Source organism: Brassica napus, chromosome C9 (assembly GCF_020379485.1).
Source record: "Brassica napus cultivar Da-Ae chromosome C9, Da-Ae, whole genome shotgun sequence".
NCBI classification, from domain to species: Eukaryota; Viridiplantae; Streptophyta; class Magnoliopsida; order Brassicales; family Brassicaceae; genus Brassica; species Brassica napus.
This window is the reverse complement of record NC_063452.1, coordinates 3,298,987-3,320,346: the sequence shown is the minus strand read 5'-3', so window position 1 is coordinate 3,320,346 and position 21,360 is coordinate 3,298,987. Positions and strand designations below refer to the sequence as shown.

At 30.6% G+C, this 21,360-nt stretch overlaps 2 protein-coding genes across 2 annotated transcripts; one reads left to right on the top strand and one right to left on the bottom strand.

The window, feature by feature from the left end:
• Positions 1 to 847: 847 nt before the first annotated feature.
• LOC111204121 lies at positions 848 to 8,150 on the top strand. Its single transcript, XM_048769716.1, has 5 exons — positions 848 to 2,413; positions 7,071 to 7,125; positions 7,259 to 7,339; positions 7,430 to 7,540; positions 7,866 to 8,150. The coding sequence occupies exons 1-5, from the start codon at positions 2,174 to 2,176 to the stop codon at positions 7,886 to 7,888; spliced, it is 510 nt and encodes a 169-aa protein (XP_048625673.1). The 5' UTR covers positions 848 to 2,173; the 3' UTR covers positions 7,889 to 8,150.
• A 1,155-nt stretch (positions 8,151 to 9,305) lies between these two features.
• Positions 9,306 to 13,647, bottom strand: LOC125593291. Its single transcript, XM_048769715.1, has 8 exons — positions 13,480 to 13,647; positions 13,130 to 13,212; positions 12,955 to 13,041; positions 12,437 to 12,616; positions 11,485 to 11,655; positions 11,330 to 11,383; positions 11,012 to 11,158; positions 9,306 to 9,885 (listed from the first exon to the last, which is right to left on the bottom strand). The coding sequence occupies exons 1-8, from the start codon at positions 13,589 to 13,591 to the stop codon at positions 9,448 to 9,450; spliced, it is 1,272 nt and encodes a 423-aa protein (XP_048625672.1). The 5' UTR covers positions 13,592 to 13,647; the 3' UTR covers positions 9,306 to 9,447.
• Between the last annotated feature and the right edge of the window lie 7,713 nt (positions 13,648 to 21,360).

Here is a 21,360-nt window from a genome sequence, read left to right as displayed (position 1 = left end):
GAAACCGAGATTATACTTCATCACCTATAGAAAGAAAAATAAATAAAGCACAAAATATAGGAATCTGTTCTCGTACAGTGAAGAAGCTGATACCCGTTGATCCTCCTCAAGACCCATTAGACATTGAACTAGACCCATATTACTAGGAAGCCCTAGGCTTCATCTTTCTATAAATAAGGAGTTACTTTCTTATGAGAAAGGATCTCTCTCCTCCCATTTTGACATATTAAACACTTCATACAAAGAGTTTATTGATTCTTAGATTTATTTACACTTGTAATCATACATGTAATATAATCTTTAATCAATAAATTCTTTTTGATGTTCTTTTTCCATTTGATTTCTATGTTGATTTCTCTTTAACCTCAAGAATCTAAGAAATCTATTTCTTAAATTCTTCATTGTATGAATCCGACAAACACACCATTTTCGGTTCAAACAGTTGGCGCCAGAAGGAGGGTGCCAAAGAGAACAATCTTGATAGCATATCAAACTTGGGAAACCCTAGATCTAGGATAAAAAAAAAAAAAAAAAAAAAAAAAAAGAGAGAGAATGAACCAACGATGTCGTCTTGTTTCTTACCGTGGATACTCGTCAGTTCCAGTTTGTTCATCACAAGATAGGAGAAGCTGTTCGAGACTCACGTTCCGGTTTGTTCATCACAAGATAGGAGAAGCTGTTCGAGACTCACGTTCTCGGCTTTGATAACGCGACAGTCCTCGACAGAACTTGATATCGGCGTTCTTGGGTTGATCTCGACAGTTTGGGCATATCATCCTCAGAAGATCCGATCCCGGCAGAAGCAGTTCATCGAGCACTAGGTGAAGCTAAAGGATGAAGCTTTCTCATGAAAGCTTTGCTTTCTTCGGGTGGGACTTTCATCGAGCACTTGGTGGGCTGATAATAACATGAAGCAACAATGGCAGTTCATGTTCGTAATCCCAGAGAACGACATCAGACACACGATCTCAAACGTCGCCGCCGTGAAGACGAGCCATCCTCGCAGCTTCCGCCATCTCCTTCATTCTCTTCCCCGGCGTATCCTCACCGTCCGTCAGAGATCTTACGGCTCCCGCGATCTCCTCAGCTTTCACTACCTCTCTGTTCGCAGCGACGTAATTCATACGCAGCTCCAGCTCCAGACAAGCAAATAGCAAACAGAAACTTATCTGGCTCGGCTTCCACTGAATCATCTTCCTCCTCATCAACTTCTGATCGGATGAGCAACCACTTGATCTGCCTTGAGAAACACATGTTCTTCACTGCGTTGTTGGATCGAGTTCTTGTCTGGTCAGATGAGCAACTGCTTCGCTCATACCTTTGGTCTCCAAGCTGTTGTTCAGACACGAGACACGGCAAAGACTTGATCCTTCAAGCCCCATCAAGGACAACTTATTGACGACTTGAGCTCTGTTTTTCAAAGCTTTATTCTTACTAAATTGAGCTCCAAAGTCAACAGCTTCTTCTCGCCATGACTCGCTTTGCGAGAGTGAAGACTGCAACACCTTACAAGGCGTGCTCCAGCTTAATACTGCCATGTTATGTTTCCACTCGGCTTCACAAGATTGTTCACCGCGCAAAACGCATTCCAACCCGCCGTTAAGCTTGGCTTCTCGAACAGCAAAGAATCTGACGAAATGACATCAGTCATCACACCTCCATTAAAAGCTCTTGCTTCTCTTTGCCGACTTGTTCTGTGGAACACAGAGCTTACCACCATCTCAGCTCAGACAAGAACGATCCATTGAGGCAGAGCTCACCACCATCTCAGCTCAGACAAGAGCAATACATTGAGATAAGTTTTCCCAATATTAACTAATTATTATCATTAGACCACCTTCTTTAAAACGTCAAAATGCACGTCTATTGATAGTTTGGCAGCTAATTGCTTTATTAAAATTATTGGGAAAGTTAATGGATTATGGTAGTCATACGTAAACCCTTGTCCCTTGCTAGGAAAAATTAATATGCTAGCAGCAAGGAAAAATAAATATGCTAGCCCGAGTATCAAGTCATAAAGCATATCAACTCTTACATTTTTTTTTGTGAGTTGCAAGGTCTAATTATTAATGGGGTTTAAATTTTATTTGTGAAGATTATCTCTTTGGTGACTCGATCTCGGCGACCATGATTCAGTCTTGATACATTCAGTTTGATTCCGGCGAGAGCGGAGATGATGAGCCAACCACCTCATCCCCTCATCACCTCGTCATTTGTTTCACAGGGTCGACGGCGTCTCGTTCTTGTGAATGATGCACTCATCAAACATTGTGCTTCTTTATGCTCCATCAACACCGATGAGCCCGAGCCCGACCTCACAAATGAACGTCATCGCAGCCTGACGAACATACAAGCCAACAACTTGCTCGGCACACACGATCTCAACACGAGACTTCGGGTCGGCAATAGTTCGGTAAACTTGTATTTTAGGCACGAGTTTAAATTGAACTTGCTTTTTATTAGGCACGAGTTTGCGGTCGACTCGCTTATTGTTAGATACGAGTTTACAAAAACTCAACTTTGGCTAGGCATGAGTTTACAGAAGCTCTCCTTCTACTAGGCACGAGTTCTCAGTAAACTCGCCTTTGTCTTAGCATGAGTCAAGTAAACTCGTCTTTCGCTAAGCATGAGTTTAAAGCAAAATCGCTTTTTACTAGGCACAAGTTCGAAATAAACTCGCCTAAACCGTCATAGGCATGAGTATGTCTAGTTCATTGTCTAATAAACCCTATTCGTAAACTTCGCAGAGATCGATTCCATCTCTCTCAACGAACTTGGGGGGACTTACTGTTGGGGATGGATTTACATCCTCCTCAAGACCCATTAGACATTGAACTAGACCCATATTACTAGGAAGCCCGAGGCTTCATCTTTCTATAAATAAGGAGTTACTTCCTTATGAGAAAAGATCTCTCTCCTCCCATTTTGACATATTAAACACTTCATACAAAGAGTTTATTGATTCTTAGATTTATTTACACTTGTAATCATACATGTAATATAATCTTTAATCAATAAATTCTTTTTGATGTTCTTTTTCCATTTGATTTCTATGTTGATTTCTCTTTAGCCTCAAGAATTTAAGAAATCTATTTCTTAAATTCTTCATTGTATGAATCCGACAAACACACCATTTTCGGTTCAAACAATACCGAAATTAGAATTTTAAGAGATGAGATTCTTATCGATGGAGAAAAAAACATATAAACAATACAAGCTTCATATCAGAAGTAAGCAAAACAAACAAAGCTTTGGCTAGAGATGAGAGAGGGAGAAGCTTTTCTTTTTGATCAAAGAGAGATAAACTTAATTTTTTTAACAACATGAAGTGAGAAAAAAAGAGAGAGAAGCTTAAGGTCATGATTATCGGGGTTTGTTAACGAGGTTTCTTTACCAAAATTAGTGTGTGGGTCTCACCAAAATTATAAAACGGGTGACAAGGTGTGAGATAAAGATCTATTGTGGTGGATTTTTTTGTATTATTTACGGGCCCCACCGATACATAATGGCCCGCAATTGGTGGGCTTTTAAATCTTTTTTTTTATAATCAGACAAAATTTTTTTTTTAAGAAACCCATAAGGGTTATACGGTCAATGATGCTCTAATATACTAGATTTTAGTAATAACAGACGATATATAATTAGGTAGTATAGATTGTATTTATTTGGTGTATTTAATTTAAAAGAATTCCAAAAATAAACAGTGACATTTCTTGTAAATAATTCTAAAAAGTACCGACAGAATTCTGCTTTAATAGTATAAATTAATTCAAACACAGTTAAAAAAAATAAGTAAAAGAGGTTGTTCTACCTTTTTGTCTAAGATAGAATTAATATTAGCTTTATAGAAAAGCGATTTGTTCTTACCTTTTCGTCTGCGAAAATAATCTCAAATGTTTCACCAAAAGTTGCGATGAATTGCTTCCAGGTTACTTTAGGCTTCATTTTCTGTTAAAGATGCTCTTGATAGTGGTGGTCACTGCTTCTGAATACGTTAGTATATACAGGAGAGTAAGGAGAGGATAAGTAGGTATCAAAAGTCATAATATGCTTTGCAAATCCCCTTTAAGTTATTTAGAAAAACTGAAGCTTTGGAATTAAATAAGATCTCTCTAGATTTCATTCTCGAAATCGTTGAGTTGAAATTTTAATGTGTTAAGCTCGAAAAATAAAGCAATATACCATTTAAGATCCTATATTGTTGCTTTTTTCGAGTTTTATTAAAATATTGGAATTTTGTTAAGAAAAGTTTATTCAAAAGATGCTATTTTTATACCCAACTGTTTACAAATTTACCTTAATATTATTAAATAAAGTCATGAATTTTTTTTTGATGTTTATAGTTTCGTCTGTATCTGAATAAGCAAATTGTTAGTGTTGAAGCTTTTGTACAGAATCGAATTCTGGTAATATCATCAAGTATACCCAAAGTAAATCCCCTATATATTAATTCGAATTATGGTAATATCATCAAGTATACCCAAAGTAAATCCCCTATATATTAATTGAGAATCATTTGAAAAATTAGAACCTTAATTTTGGATTAATTAAAAAAAACCCCAAATATTAGGTGGCACTCTAAATGCCTTCTAAATTTAATTTCAAAGAATTCTAGAGCATCTAATATAAAGTATAGTTTAATCTAATGGTGTCACATTATTCCATAATTATATAACACTAGAGAACATTATATTAACCTAAAATATAGGAAGTGTGTATTCTTTCCTTAAATAAAAGCTACGGAATTACCTAATATGATTGACATATATATGACAATTAATGATTATGAATAATAAAGATTTGATAATAATTTTTGCACCCTTCTTCATTTTTGTTTAAATTTATATTATTAAAAAATTAAACAATCACATTAACCATATAATAAAAAATTAGATTTTTTCTTATATGTTATATTTTGAATTTTTTTAAATGACTTTAAAATTACAAAAATGAGCAAACCTTATATGTTATATATTTTTTTTTAAATGACTTTAAAATACAAAAATGAGGACATCTTATATGGTATATTTTTCTTATATGTTAGAATTTTCTTATATGTTATATTTTGATTTTTTTTTAAACGACTTTAAATTACAAAAATGTAAGTTTTCCTTAAGTATATGACTAAAAACATTAAAATGACATGTATCAAATCGATGGTTGATTTGAAAGCTTTCAAAACCATATGGAAGATAAAAGTCAAAATAATTTAACTGTGAAAACAATATTGTTCACTTTTTTCAAGAATGTATTTGAGGAAAAAAATAAGGTTTTTATGTCATAATTTGTTTAATGTCCACTAGAGAACATTATATCAACTTAAAATGTAAGAAGTGTGTTTAGTTCAGATCTTTGAGGATTCGGTTCAGATTTGGATAACCAATTTAAATTATTTTAAAAAATTTAAAATTTATTATATTCTTTAATTTTAAAAAATCTTTAAACAATAGAATACATTACATATAAATTTGAATAACATATGTAAGAGTACCTAACTTAACATATAAATTGGTTTGGTTTAAATATTTGGATAGAGAATTAATAATTAATTAAGTATTTTTGGAGTTTTGAGTATATTTTAACTATTTTAGATATTTACGTTTGATTATTTGTATATATTTTCAAGTATTTAAACGAACTTAAAATACCATATATATTATGGCTGTTTTTGGATCGGATTAGTTTTAAGTTCTTCAAATACCAAAATTATTTGATCTGGATTTGGTACTACTTTTTTGGATTGGGGTTGGTTCGGTTCTTCGAATTCGAGTTTTTTGTCAAACCCTAAATAGTGACATAAAAAATAAATAGTGACATAAAATACATCCGCGCAGGCGCGTTAATATCTAGTATTTTATTATATCAATATACTCACGACCAAAAAGAGAGAAGAAAAAGACCCGTCCGTTACCACAAAAGTTTGAAGCAACACATTTTAAAGTTTGAAGACTTTAATAAGCCGTAAAAACATTTATTTGATTCTTGTAAACAGCCAAAATCAGCTACCATCCATAAACACAACATTTGTAGATTTGAACCTGAATACCAATCAATCCTTCAATGTAAAAATTTTCTACATCGACAATTAACCAAACCAATTATTTGTTTATTCTCATTTGTCATTGCAAACTATCGGTCTTTCATATTATCCCTTATATACTAAATCGCAAGTCGCCTAGCGAATCAAAATCTACCACGTAATTAATATTTAATTTTTTAAAAAATAAATCAATCAAAACTACAAAACGCCTAGAACAAATATAATAACTACCTACTATTTTTCTTCTTCATCCACGATCTCTTATATTTCTATTTTCGTTCCATTTAAAAACCCTAATTCAAAATTAGCATAAATTATTCACTTTAAAATCCCGAGTTTTTCTCATCCAAAACCAATTGATTTCACGATCTCTAAAACCGTTCCGGCTCCTTCTATTATAAAACTCACCATGAACTTCATCTTTCGCCTACCTTCTCTTATGTAACTTTTTCTTCTATTCATGGATTCTAGGTAATTGCAGTTGTAGAGGTTTAGACACGTCTCTTTTTCATCTCAATTCAATCTTCTATACATATTTTCATCCTAAATGTACGTGACCCTTTTTTGCACGAAACATATCAAAACTTATACTTAAGTTTCCGTTCTATAAGAATCTAAGGAGAAAAGCTTGAACGTTTTCAGATATTCAACTTATAATGTTCAGGTGAGTTATGAAATTAGCACTATACATATGGATCTCAAACCATGTTCTAACAAGTAAAATTTATTTTGAATAGAAAAATACTTTACACTGCTTGACAATTGATCCTTCATGCTTTGTCTACAGCAGCCTCATGAAAAATAGAGCTTTAGTTATGTTTTATTTTTAATATAAAACCAGGTTATAACCTGATATGAACTATGAAGTCATTGTTAAATCCATTCCGGAAGTGTATTTAATTTTTGTATATCAAAACAATATGCGATTAAAAATACACTTATAGGATATATATGTTCGTATTTATTTAGGTGTTCTGTTCCAACTTTAAATCTGAAAAGTACATAGTTGTATTGTATGTCTTATATTTAGGTGTGGTTTGTCATATTAGGAGGATTCCATCAGGAAGATTTGAGGAGCAATAGAGGTACAAGATACGTAAGCATGTATATCTTTTTTACAATTTTTAATGCCATTTTGGATCTTGCTATATGTTTTGGTTTTTACTTAATCATCCCGAGTCATTATTAACTACAATGTGCATGTTGTGGTTGAGATAGATTTTGTCTCTGTTCTGCAACTATATGTGTTCCTATGGTTCATCTTCACTAAAGCTGGAAAGATAATATACAGTGAGAAAGGTAATGTTTCAAGGCCCATAACGTTCAAAAGAGGGATATTTATCGGGGAGAATTTTTGTCATACTTAGAACATTTCTAACATATTTTCAGGCACTATGTTGGCAGTTGAGCTCTTAAAGAATCATGTCGTTCTTCTAACATGGAGCTGCAAACAACCTTTGAATGGAATCCCTAATTCCCTAGATCAGATTTCTTGTCAATGTAAGTGTCAATTAAGAATATGCTTTGATATGTGTCAACTAAGAACAGATTTCTTTCATAAAGCCATTTTGATTCGAGTTTTTAATGGATGTTTGATGTTTGATGTTTGATGTCTCAATCATATCTGGTGTATAATTTATCATTTGTCAGTAAGAATTTAAAATTATAGCAGCATACTTTGGTAGTAAAGATCACATATTCTCAAACTAATGTGTAAAGTAGTTTAAATTACGTGTTACATGCTGATTTTTTTTTAAGGTCTTATTGTTTTGATTGTATTTGTACAATTGTTTTTCTGACCTTTGATTTGTAAAATTGTGTACAGGGAGATTTTTAATGAAGCACTAGATTGAATTACTGGAAACAAGAAGGAAAGGACATAAATTGCTCATAAACATGTTAGGAATTAGAGAAAATACAAGAAAATCCTAAGAGCAAGAAAAAATGTAGTTAAGAAAGCTTCAAATTAGTATTTGCCTTGGACAAAGTAATTTATATCAGTATTGAACTTAAAACGATCGAAAGTAATATTTATGTTTATTTTTATTTTGTTTTGCTACGTTTTATATATGTAAATGATGTGTGTAATATATAGTTTTTTAACAGTTTATATATTTAACTAATCAGTTTTTTTTGCAAGAAAAATTATTTCCGTGCGTAGCACGGGGCTTACACTAGTTTGTTCTATTCTCAAAGGTCACTGCAATTTTAAGTTACTAGGTCACCAAATTTAGCATGGTAATACCAGTTTTGTTCCTAATTGGCTGAACTTGTTGTGAATAAGTAATAACCATCGTTTGGGAATTCCTAAGTCTGGGAAAAATGTATGACAAGGATACACAGAACTTGCAAAATCTTCATACCCAGCATAACAAGAAGATTCAAGACAATTGCATGTATAACAAGCAAATATCCGCATTGTTGTAGCACTTTTCATATTTATAAACCATATAAGTTATGGTCAACATGTACTTGCATGAATAATGAGCGGTGTTTTTAGTCCATTGTCCACTACTCACGTCTCATGGTCTGCATGACTGCATCATAAGCCTGGCGTGTATTTTTTGCTATATTATCCTATAAGTAGTAGGCCCTAATAAGTAGGGTACCAAGGAAAAAATTGACTAATCTAAAGCCCTGTTCGAAAACGCGGCCGCCTAGCCGTCTAGGCGGCCGCCTAATCGCTGATCGGTTCATAACCGCCGTGATTTTACCCTATTCGGACCAAAAAATCGCTGACCTGTTAATCGGCCCATATACCGATTAATCGGCCTAATTAAACGATTAATCGGCCCATATAAAAAACGTTAAACTATGAATATATTTTTAGGGCTTACTAAGAAGCCCATATATACTTTACTAAGTCTCATGCACGAAGGGGTATATATATATAAGGTCATAAGGTCACAATTTCACTTCTTTTCTTCTCACTGGCCGATGTGGGACTTTTGTACAACTTGATTAATAATCGAAAATAAATAAAGTACACGGCCGGGAGTCGAAGTCGGGTTGATTGGAATCAGGGTCTCGGCCACTAGGATACATCGAATCGTATGTTCTATCGCGCACATATTAGTATATATACGGTATAAATATAATATAAGTACAAAAACTAAGCCCCGATTAATTTCCGCTTAATCCCCGATTTTGTGGTAACTCGCTAGGTCCAGGGTTGCCGCCCGACTAACGCCTAGCGTAGTTTCGAACAGGGATCTAAAGTAACTGGATAACGTTGTTGATAAATAAGGTTTGATACAATACGTAGTAGAAGAAATGAAGTGGTCAAGTATGCCAATTGTTGTTACCACGCATTAATTGATAAACACGGTAGTTATATAATGTTTAAACTGTCTTCGGTTAGAAAACCGTTCCAAATCAAAACACTGCCGAGATTCAAAAAAAAAAAACTAAAAGAGCAAAAAAAGGCCGAAAGTAAAATACAGAATAGTGTAGTCCAGCATACGATGAGCCGCTTTTGAGTTAAGCTGCTGTGGGCCCCCATAGTAAAAACATGTGTCGTTCAACTTTTTGCCTCGGTAGTACTCGGGGTGAGTTGCTCCTACGAAAAGATCCTGGAGCGGTTGGAACTCACTTTCAGTTAACGCAATTTGTAGGTTGCTCATATAGGCAACTTTCCCCCTTCCACTATCAGGAAAATACCCCGACCCCATTTGGGTTTCGGTGTGCCGCCCATATTCGTTTTTATTAGTGATCTCGCCGCCCCACTGTACCGTCTCCGCGTAATCGGTTTGGATGGTAAAAAGAGAGGCCGGCCAGTATCCCACCGGCTCGAGTACATTGTGGCCAATTATGATGCCTAGCCACCAGCTCTTAGATTTTGTATCCTGCATGTTATTTGTTTATTTATTGGTTAGAAAATAAATCCACTATATATTATTTGTGAAACATTACAACTTATTTTTGTAGCTACGTGGCATCACTAGGATGATTCTTAGAATTATTAGAGAAATATGTTGGTCCATCTAATTATATAATAAGCTTTTTATTAAACTAATCATAAATTCATTATTAATATCATTTATTATTTCCTTAAATAAAGATTACGGAATTGCCTAATGTGGCTAAAGTATATATGACAATTAATGATTTTGAATAATAAAGATCTGATAAAAAAAAATGTATCTTCTATCAAATTTATTTAGTTTTAAACTATTAAAATAATTTAAAAAAATCACAATAACCATATTATAAAAATTTAGATTTTTCTTTATATGTTATATTTTGAATTTTAAAAAACGACTATAAATTACTAAAACTGTTAAAAGTCTCACATTCAAATTTTGCGATCCATGGTTTAAAATTTTTGTTATGACAAAATACAAATGATTACAAAATCATATAAATAAAAGTTTAATTTAATTAATCATTAAGATTTAAAATATATATGTATATATATCTTTCTAAATTAAACTATAAACCATATTGAATAAATAAATATTTTAATTTCAAAATTTACTTTGAATAATTTTTTTGATAAAAGTTTTGAACTAACATTGATAAATTTTATTAAATTATAAATTACTAAAATTATTAATCGCACAATGAAAATTTTGTTATCAATAATTTAAAGTTTTTGCTATTAAAGATACACATGATCAAAAAAACATATGAGTAGAAAGCATCATTTAATAGACATTAATATTAAAAATATACTATGTATGTTAATATCATTTAAATTTAATTACATATCCTATCAAAATTTTTTAAAAATTGTTTGGATTGATAAAATTGATTTATACGTTCGCACCAATTTAATTATATATGTAATAGTTACTGATTTTTAATTATTCAATATATATTTATTATTTCATAATATGTTAGACCAAATAATACATAAAATAATTTTTATATATAATATTTATCCCGGATCTTAATCTAGTAATATACTATTTTTGAAACACTGAAATTAAATATATACAATAAAACGACATTTATAAAAAGAGATTGGACCTTCCATATTCTGATTGTTAAATCGACTTGATCGCCTCCAAAGATAGAAGTTTGCGATATTGCACCTTCCACCATAATTTCTTTACTAGTTTGTACGAAACCGCCAGTACGAAGATTGTAACCTCCGGTCAAGTTGTACGCGTCCGTCTACGACATAAAAACAACTAAACATTTAAATATATGCATTTTGATTGATGAACTTTTCAATTCTTGTTATCATGGCTCAAATCATATTTTAAAATTTACGAAGCAACTAGTTAATACTTTTAAAAAATACTTATGATATAGGAAAATGAAATCGAACCAAATTAAACTTACGGTCCAAAAAATGAACAGTCTGGCCTGGGAGTCATTGTAAAAGTCTGGATAAACCTGTTTAGTAAGAATAAAAAAATACAGGTTAGATAATAGACTAGAACAAATTTAGACTATAAATAATTGGTAGTTATATTGTTTGTTTTAATTAAACATACCTGCCAACCAGCCTCTATACTGTTTAGGTCACTATCATTGTAAGAACCTGATGTTAGCCAGATTTGCCCCAGACTGAATTCATTAAAGCCTTCTATTACGGGATGCCACACGTTCATCGTCACCTGTGTTCCGTAGATTTTTGGTTTGTTTTCCATACTACCTATTACATACTGATAAAAACTATACATGTATTAGAAAATGTAAAATATTTTTATGCATTCGATTTTTTCAGTATAGTCACGGTTTTCGGGTTTGAAAATCCAACACCTTCTATGACTGCATTTTATATTACGTTAGGTTTTGGACTTTAAAAACTATAGTAAATATTAAAAACAATTAAATTATAAAAGTAAAACTCTGTGAGCTGCGGCCCTCTTTGTATTTTTCTTATGGGCTTCTATTATGTAATTAGGCTCGATTTGTTACCATGGTTGGTTTATTATTTATGAAGAAATAGGGTTCTAAGAAGTGACTATGCCTTCTGTTCACTGTACTTCCTTTTCATTTTTTTTTGGTCAAACCTGTACGTTTTTTGTTTAATAAAGGATGATAGTGAAATTTGAACCACGCCCTTTCAGACCATAACCTTAAACTAATTCGTTTCACTATACATTTATTTTTTTTGTAATCTCTATAGTATATTTTAATAATTAATTGAGTTATTATTAAAAGTTCTCAATATTATAAATGTATGTATATCATAGGTTTTCAGTATTATAGTTGTATATTTCTATATATTTAAACAATAATATAAAATTTTAAATAATTTCATTCTTGGTTCGGAACTTCAGATATTATGGTGTATATATATTATCTTACATAGTTCACTTTGTAATTAAATATTATTCGTGATTAAATTGTAACTGTTATTACTTATTATTAATAGTTAACTAAGACGCACACAGTTACAAAAAAAAGAAACTAAGGCGCACAAAAAAAAAAGCTACGTACCTCGTGACTTTTAGTCCTCTCACTGATGCTGGAGCTTGAAGTTCCGTTATGCTTTGAAATAACCCTTCGAATTGGTATCGATCCCTCGGGACATCTTGTTCCAGTTTGGTGCCAGACTTGCCACTTATAGCCCATTTCCGCTTCTTTTACGACCATATTTGGTATGTGTGTGGGTGGTTCCTTTAATATTGTTATAAACACACACAAAAAGATTACTAGATTTTTTCCCCGAATATAATAAGTTGATCCTATGGGATTTACAGCGTAAGAATTGGAAATATGTCTTTGAAATTATATAAAGAAGGATGTTTGAAAAAAAAAAAAGATCATATGTAACTTAAAAAATATTAAGGTGAGGCCTTATAAATTATAACAAGAACCCAAAATTACTTGAGCCTTCCCGGAAACAATGGAGTTTTGTTTCTTTAATTGTGATTCTTTTTTGTAAACTTTTAATTGTCATTTTTGGCGTGTACTATATATTCTAAAACAGTTTCAAAACAAGTCAAAAAAAAGACCTGAAGTTTGTGGTTCTTCAGAAGGGGATGCTGAAATGCCAGTTGATTCTCTCTGAGAATGCAGTCAACAATGTCGCCGTCGGGGCTCTTTCATATTCATGAAAATAAAAATTCAAATTGTTAGTAAATTTTCAATAACATGCATCAATGAATAATATTAAAAAGTATACTATACCTGGATTGTTAAGAGCGGTGGGGTTGAGCCTCCAACACCAATAGTCAGGAGAAGAACCCATAACGATATAACCCATCTTATGACTACATAAGGTAAATGAAAAAGTTATCACGAAACCGCAAGCGTAATACTACACAATAACAAATATATAGGTTTTTTTTATAAGAGGCTTTCATATTAAATAAACAGAACGTTGGTTACATAACTAAAAGGAAAGAAGGAGAGGGAGGCCTATCACCGAAGCAAAGAAGTGAAAAGCTACAAATAACTTACAAACTCAACAACAGAGAATTGCACAAATATATTGTTAGAGAGAGAATTAGAGAAACTATGAAAAGAGAGAAGATCACCTATGGCTTTGGTGGTTTTGGTGACCGTACTTGAGCACAATTTCTGATCGTCGAGGTTAAGTACGAGGCACAGATACCCCCATACCCATTCTGATCCATTAGCGTTCATCATCTTTCTCTTTAGTCTTGTTATTTCTCTTTAATTCTCACGACTATGAAGAGGTTGAGAGTGCAATGTATGGAAATGATGGTTACATCGACCAACCATATGTATATATATATATAAAGAAGTTCCAAGTAAGTTACGGAAGATATATGGATAGAAAAATTAAAATAAATAAAAAGAACGTCCATATAAGAATGTATTTCGAAACCCGAGTTTTCTTTTTTTGGAACATCCCAAAATGGAAACCTACGAACAAAGTTCACGATATGTACGTACGTGGGTAACCACGTCCGCATTCATGCTTTTATTATTTTATTTTATTATAAATATATATCATGCTTTATTATTTCTCCAGACAGTTGTATGTTTTGTTATCTCTCTTTATTATATAGAGTGATATACTGCAATATACATAGATACGCACTTTAACTACCTGATATTTGTACAGTTCGAACAAAATAAATATATTCTATTAAAATAGCAGTGTGACCCATTGATAAAAGTATGGTCCAACTATTATTTCTTTTATCTTTATTATTATTTAGAATATTATTTATTATGCTTTATTCCATTAGACCTATATTTAAATTACCAATTGAAAAGACTAAAAAAATGTAAAACAAAAAATATACCCGCCCTTTAGTTAAAATCTAGTTAAGGGCGGGTCAGAATCTAGTTAAAATTAAATGAAAGGCACCAATAATTTGTCACGAACTTTGTAAACACTGATATATATCACAAAACATAAACTTTGTTTCCCTTTAAATTATTTTGGGAATAGTGCTAGATTGTTATGATTATAAGAAATTCAATTTGTATTTTTGGGTAAAAGTGATAAACATAGAGAAATAATAATAGTCATCGGTATGGATCTTTAATTATGATTTATGAGGTTGATTTTGTGTTGGAAATAAAGATAAATTATATAGGTGATAGTTTATACAGCATTCCAATATTTTGTATAACTAACTGAGATTTTGTGAATACAATTAGCAGCTTTTAACGTATAATACATCTGTATTCCACTTATTTTTATTTTCATATTGTAAAATCTAAGAACGTTAATAAATCATAAGATTCATAACTTTATAACTGAATGATTTAACTAATAAATATAGTACTTGGTTCTTTTTGAATAAGCTGATATAGCTTCTTGACGCAACATTTACATTTGAGAGGGGGCATTAATTATTTTAGTAGGGAGCTCAATAATTGTTAGTTTTCCTTTTATGTTCTGTTAATTCAGTGTATCGATAAGATCGAATAAACTCTAATCAAACTAAATGACGAAGCCTCTAAGCTAAAGATTTCAAAAGATCAATTTTATCTATCGAAGAACCAATATCAAAATCCTCGAATATCAAGTGTAGGATAAATGAGTGCATACCTAGGAAAGATACCAAATATGTACGTATTATCTACTGTAGTGCTATAACGATATTTAAATGGTCCACCCACCAAAAATGTTGAAAAACGAGTGTGAGTAAACAGTGTAGAGAACATAAGAGGTGTGTGGTCCAGTGAAGGGAAAATCATTGTTGGAAACTTTGAAAAAGAGGCTCTATTCTATAACCATATATCAAAACAATATAGATAGCCAGAAAATGGAAGGCCAAGACTAAGGATAAGTTTTACGGCACATAATTTAATATGTACGTTTGAATGTCGACACTAATAATATATTACATTCTTCTATATTAGATTATATCAAATCCGAACATGATATTAATTGCAAGATACTAAAGACGCATTATCTAGTGTACTGCTATAACGATAGTTAATATGGTCCATCCACCAAATATATAGAAACCGAGTGTGATTAAACAGTATAGAGAAATATAAGAGATGTGTGGTCCAGTGAAGGGAAAAGAATTGTTGGAAACTTTTTTTTTTTTTTTGAAAAGAATTGTTGGAAACTTTGCAAAAGAGGGTCTATTCTATACCTGTATCTCAACACAATATAGATAGCTCAAAAATGGAAGGCCAATGACGATAAATTTTAAAATGTTCGTTTGAAATGTTGACAGTATATAATAATATAATACATTCTTTTAAATTATTTATTTTGGTAGTAGTAAGAATTTGTACTCAAACTTATAATACTGAAATTGTGGCTTTTCAAAAAATTATAATACATGTAGTTTTGCATTTACTCAAAGTTACAATTTGTGATGAATAAGGAAAAACAAAGTTTCGAAGAAAAAAAAAATTTCGTTTTAATGTTTTTTAATAAACAAAATTAGGACTTCTTAAGAGGTTAGGATGTGGCCAGAAAGTTATGATTTTACATATGCGTTACTTTCACTCACTTATGTGTTATATATATTAAACTAAAGTAAGTTTACACCATATATAGACTACCTAATTATAATTAAAAAAATTCCAAAACTGATTATGCAATAAAACGGCACATGCTCACTCAGGCTAGCATAATGATATAAATAAGATAGTATTACTAATATTTCTTTTATCCATTTCTGGGCCATCCCAAAATGGAAACGGGAAACCTTTGACCAAAAGTGGCAATTATTTCCAACGCTCTCTCCTTAACTATTGTTTACTGAGTTCCATTTTTAATTGTTTTTTTGTGCAATTAATTGTTTTAAATAGATTAGAACTCTGTATCATGGCAGACGAAATATAGTAGATAATAGTAACAAATTAGAAGTACTCATGTACAGTTTGGATTCTCATTAGTAGTCCGCATAAAAATATGAAATAAACTTATGCAATCCTTTGCAAATTTTAAAAGACCTACGCACGCATATGTTTTTCTAGAACTGGATTCATAATCATTCGGTCATTTACAACTTCTTTATGGTGAAATATAATACAACTTATTCTTGTAAGGACTCCCGTATACAGCTCCTTTTTCTTTTGTAGTGGTATGACTAGATCATTCCCTAATTACAACTCTCTTTTCTGTCAAAGCAATCACAATTCTTTGGGTTTAATGAGGTGTTTGCATGTTTAAAAAAAAAATTTGGTGTTTGCTTACCATGTTATGAAACACGCTTGTCTACGTAATATGCAAATTCTTACGGGTTTATATTTTGAGAATCTACACATCGGGGTTATGAATTCAACAATCTCAAAACAATCTAAATGATGTAAGTAAACAAAATGACTGGTACATGTTATAATATATTATGCGTATCCATAACTTTTTTAAATAAAATTTGGAATTAGTTAGGAGTTTTAATTAATTTGAGTTTTTCTTCGGTTTCATTTCTTTATATATACCATTATATCAAAGTCTGATCATTTTCAAACTTAAACGCCTGTAAAAGAAATCCAAATTACTTTGTTATATTTGGTGCAGAATATGACATCATACCAACCAAGTTTAGCAAAGATATGTACTGGAAAATAGTTTTGCATCTATTTTACGGATCTTTCATGAGATGTGAATAATACAAATCATTCAGAAAGAATCACTACTATTGTTTGGAATCTATAGATAAATAGCCAGAAAACTAATACAAACTAAAACTAAAACTTAGTCTAACAATACACCAACTCTTAAAACATGTGGATTTTGATCTTTGTGATCTTACATTTAAATTTAAGTTTTTTTTTAATTTAAGAAATAAATAGCTAAACATGCTCTTCTTCTTCTTCTTCCTTTTTTTAAAAAAATCATGGGAAATTGGTAATGGCCTGCTTATATATATATACGGACATCTTAGAGAAAAGAAAAAAAAGTGGACAAGAGCTATATATTTAGACAGTTATATATGTATGTGATTATAATCATGTGAAATTATGTATATGCATGCAGATTGGACCATCAAGACTAAAGATACTATTCAGTGACCACACGTTCATCATCATATCAATGCGTCTGCTGGATGTCTGCCCACCGATTGGTGCAAATAGTCTTTTGTTTTGAAAGATATATGTTGATATCAAATTTTGTAAGATATAGCTTTCTTAGTAAGTACTATTTTATTTGTTGTACTTTTTATTTGTTTAGTTATTGATGTTAAATTATTGATCTACTCACCAACAATATTACTAAATAAAAAAACTTTTTTATCTTAATTTTCCTTTAAAAATAAAAATCCTAATTCTCGTGATCCGAATGAAATTGGTGTTGGCGTTTGTAAATTCACGTTTAGATAAACATTTCTTTTAATCTAGTTGTTTTATTATATGATTTGCAATCGATATCAAATAACAAGGTTACGGTAGTTTAAATATCAATTTACTTACATGATCCATTGGTTTTATGAAAATGATACGGCATGAATCTAATTTCGGTAGCTAGTATCAGATCCAAAAGTCAGAAAAGTAGAAATACAGAATGTGCACTTTCTATCAATTTTTTTACTTCTCTCTTTCTTCAGTTGTCATATAGTTATTTTGATTTATCCATTGTGTTATTCGATTTTAGTCAACTAAATCCAAACTACTTCTAAATTTAAAATTTCCAGTAGTGAATTATGCAATAACACATCACAGGCTATATAATTAAATAATATTACTAATATCTATTTTATCTATTTCTGGGACATCTCAAAATGGAAAGGAAAACCCTTGACCAAAAGTGGCAACCTCTCTCTCTATGGCAGACTAAAAATATAGCAGATACTAACAAATTATTAGTAATTATGTACCCTTTGGATTCTCATTTGTGATCTGCGTAATAATATGGAATATTTTTTGTTCAAAAAAATATATGAAAAACTTATACTATCCTTTGCAAATGAAAAAAAATTACACACGCAGATGTTTTTTTTCTACAAACTCTATTCATAATTATTCCATCATTGGCAACTTTATTTTGGTGAAATATAACACAACGTTGTTCTTGTAAGGACTCCCATATACATTTCCTTACTTTTTCTTTTGTAGTGGATTAAAGACTAGATTATTCCCTCATTACAACTCTCATTTCTGATAAAGCAATCATAATTCCTTTAGCGGGGGTATAAAAACCATCAAAATTCTTTGGCTTTAGTTAGGTGTTTGCTTACCATGCTATGGAACACGCTGTGTGCGTAAAAGGCAGATTATTACTTTATATTTTTGAGAATCTACACATCGGTTATGAATTCAGTAATAACAAAGCAATCTAAATGATGTAAGTAAGCCGTTACCGTTAAAAGCAGATACTAGACACAGAACAAAATGACTGGTGCATGTTATAATATATATATATTGTGTATCCAACTTGGACTAAATCAGAGTTTTAATTTGAGTTTTTTCTTCGGTTTCATTTCTTTATATATATATACCATATTAGCAGAGTCTGAATTTCGACCTAGAACGTCTGTTATAAGAAATCCAAATTTACAAAACATATACTTTGTTATGTTTTGTGCAGACGTTGACATCATACCGAACCAAGTTTAAATAACCATTTGCATTTAATTTTTTTTCAAAAAGTAATCTATACTGAAAATAGTTTTACATCTATTTTATGCATTTTCCCTGAGATGTGAATATTATAAATCATTCAAAAATAATCGCTGTTTTGGTTTGGCATCTATAGATATATAATAACAACTTATACTAACAAAAACAAAAATTTAGTCTAACAATCACCGACTCTGAAAACCTGTGTTCCTGTAGATCTTGATTTTTTGTGATCTTACATTTAAATTTATGATTTTTTTCTTTTGAGAACTAAATTTATGATTTTTTTCTTTTGAGAACTAAATTTATGATTTTTTCAGTTTCAAAAAAGAAAGAAATAGCTAAACATGTTCTTCTTGTACCTTTTGTTTGTCGGCCGCTAAACATGTCCTTAACGACTTTATCTAAAAAGGTCTTACGAAAGATAAAACATGAAAAAATGGTAACGGCCTGCTTATATATTATACACGAACATTTTCAAGAAAATAAAAATGGACAAGAGTATTTATTTAGACAGGTTATATATGTCTATGTAATTATAATCTTCATGTAAAATTATGTATATGCATGCAGATGGAACAACAAGATTATTTATATCAAGTTATATATCTCTTCAACATGTCAACAACGAACATTACTAAATAAAAACTAATCTATATCAACTTTCTTTTTAAACGTAAAAATTATAACTCCCACGATCCGATTAAAATAAGGGTTTGCGTTTTATAACTTCGCGTTTAGGTTAGCATTTTGTTTTAAATAGTTGTTTTATTATTTCATCCCCACTACCAAAGAAAAAGGAAATAAGAAGGTAACAGTAGTTCAAATATCAATTTGCTTACATGATTCAGTGACCAAATAATTACAAAGTATATTCATTTTATTTTGGTTAATAAAAAATGATACGGCATGAGTCTAATTAACTTCAACAGTTAGTGTCAGATTTTAAAGTCCGAACAGTAGAAAGTGTTTCAAAAAAAAAAAAAGAGCACTTTCTATCAATTCATTCCACTTCTCTTTTTCTTCAGTTGTTGTATATTTTATTTTGATTTAGCCATTGCCTTTTTCGATTTCATTTTTCGTCAACCAACTCAATGCAAAATTTCTCAAAATATTAACGACATAAAATTACTTGACAAAGCTAGAAAAAATTCCATATAGTATCAAATAAAGTTGATATACAAGATGTGCCAAACATGATCATTTGATGCTAATTAGTAATTATAACTTATTGTTGGAGTGACTGACAAACTTTAAGCTCTTTGCGGTTTTACTTTCCAGGAATATCAATGCTGGCATGTATATTTTTAATCTCATTATTTCTATAACATATTATGTGTGATTATCTTACGTTTATGGTTATCGACGTAATCCCTTTTAATTTAGTCGATGAAGTAGTCACTAGCTACTGGAATTTTTATGGTTTGTACTTTATATTAGGTACAGAGAATCTGGCCATTCAGAAGGTTAGACAACTAACATAAAAAGTATACAGTTCATATGCTATTCTATAGTTATAAAATACTCAAGCTTAACATTTTGTATTAGAGTGTGAATTTTAACTAACCATTAGATTTCAACCCGCGCTTTTAAAGCGTATGATTAGTTTTATTTAATTAAATTTATAAATTTTATATATACCTTATGTGTTTTTAATTTTGTATTTAATTTTATGTTTAAGTTTGTGTACATTATTTATTTTATTTATTTTATATGCATAATAAGAATAATCTATTTATTTTAGTTGTTTGTATAAGCATAGTAAGAATAATCTATTTATTTTAGTTGTTTGTATAAGCATAGTAAGAATAATCTATTTATCTAGAAAAGGTTATATTAGTTTAGTTATATTTCTTATGACCTAGGTTTGGAATGAGATAGTCCATTTTAGTATGTTTTGTATTAATAAAAATTAATTTTAGTGTTTTATAATATAAATAAACTGTGTTTTCTCAACTCTATTTGATAAATATTTCACATATTTCATAAAATAACCCATAAAACTTTAATTAAAACAGTCAATTGTAATCCGAAACAAAATATTGAATATACCATTAATATTAGTTAACATTATTTTATCAAGTAACATATAATAATTGAATATTTAATATATAGTATATTTAAAAGATAATTTATAAACTAAATTTAATTATAAAGAAACTCTTTAGTAACCGTTAACCAACTTTATATTACATCAACCAAATTTTTTTATAATCGAAACACGAATTAATTTAATTTTGGAAACCTATTCCTGATACTTTAAATTAATTTTTAGTTCTATAAATTATATTTTTCATATTTTTTATATTTTTAAATTTTTTATTACAAATAAGTTTTTATTGAGCTAAATTTATATTATTTAAGTCCAATTTAAAGTTACATCAACCAAATTTTTTTATAATCGAAACACGAAT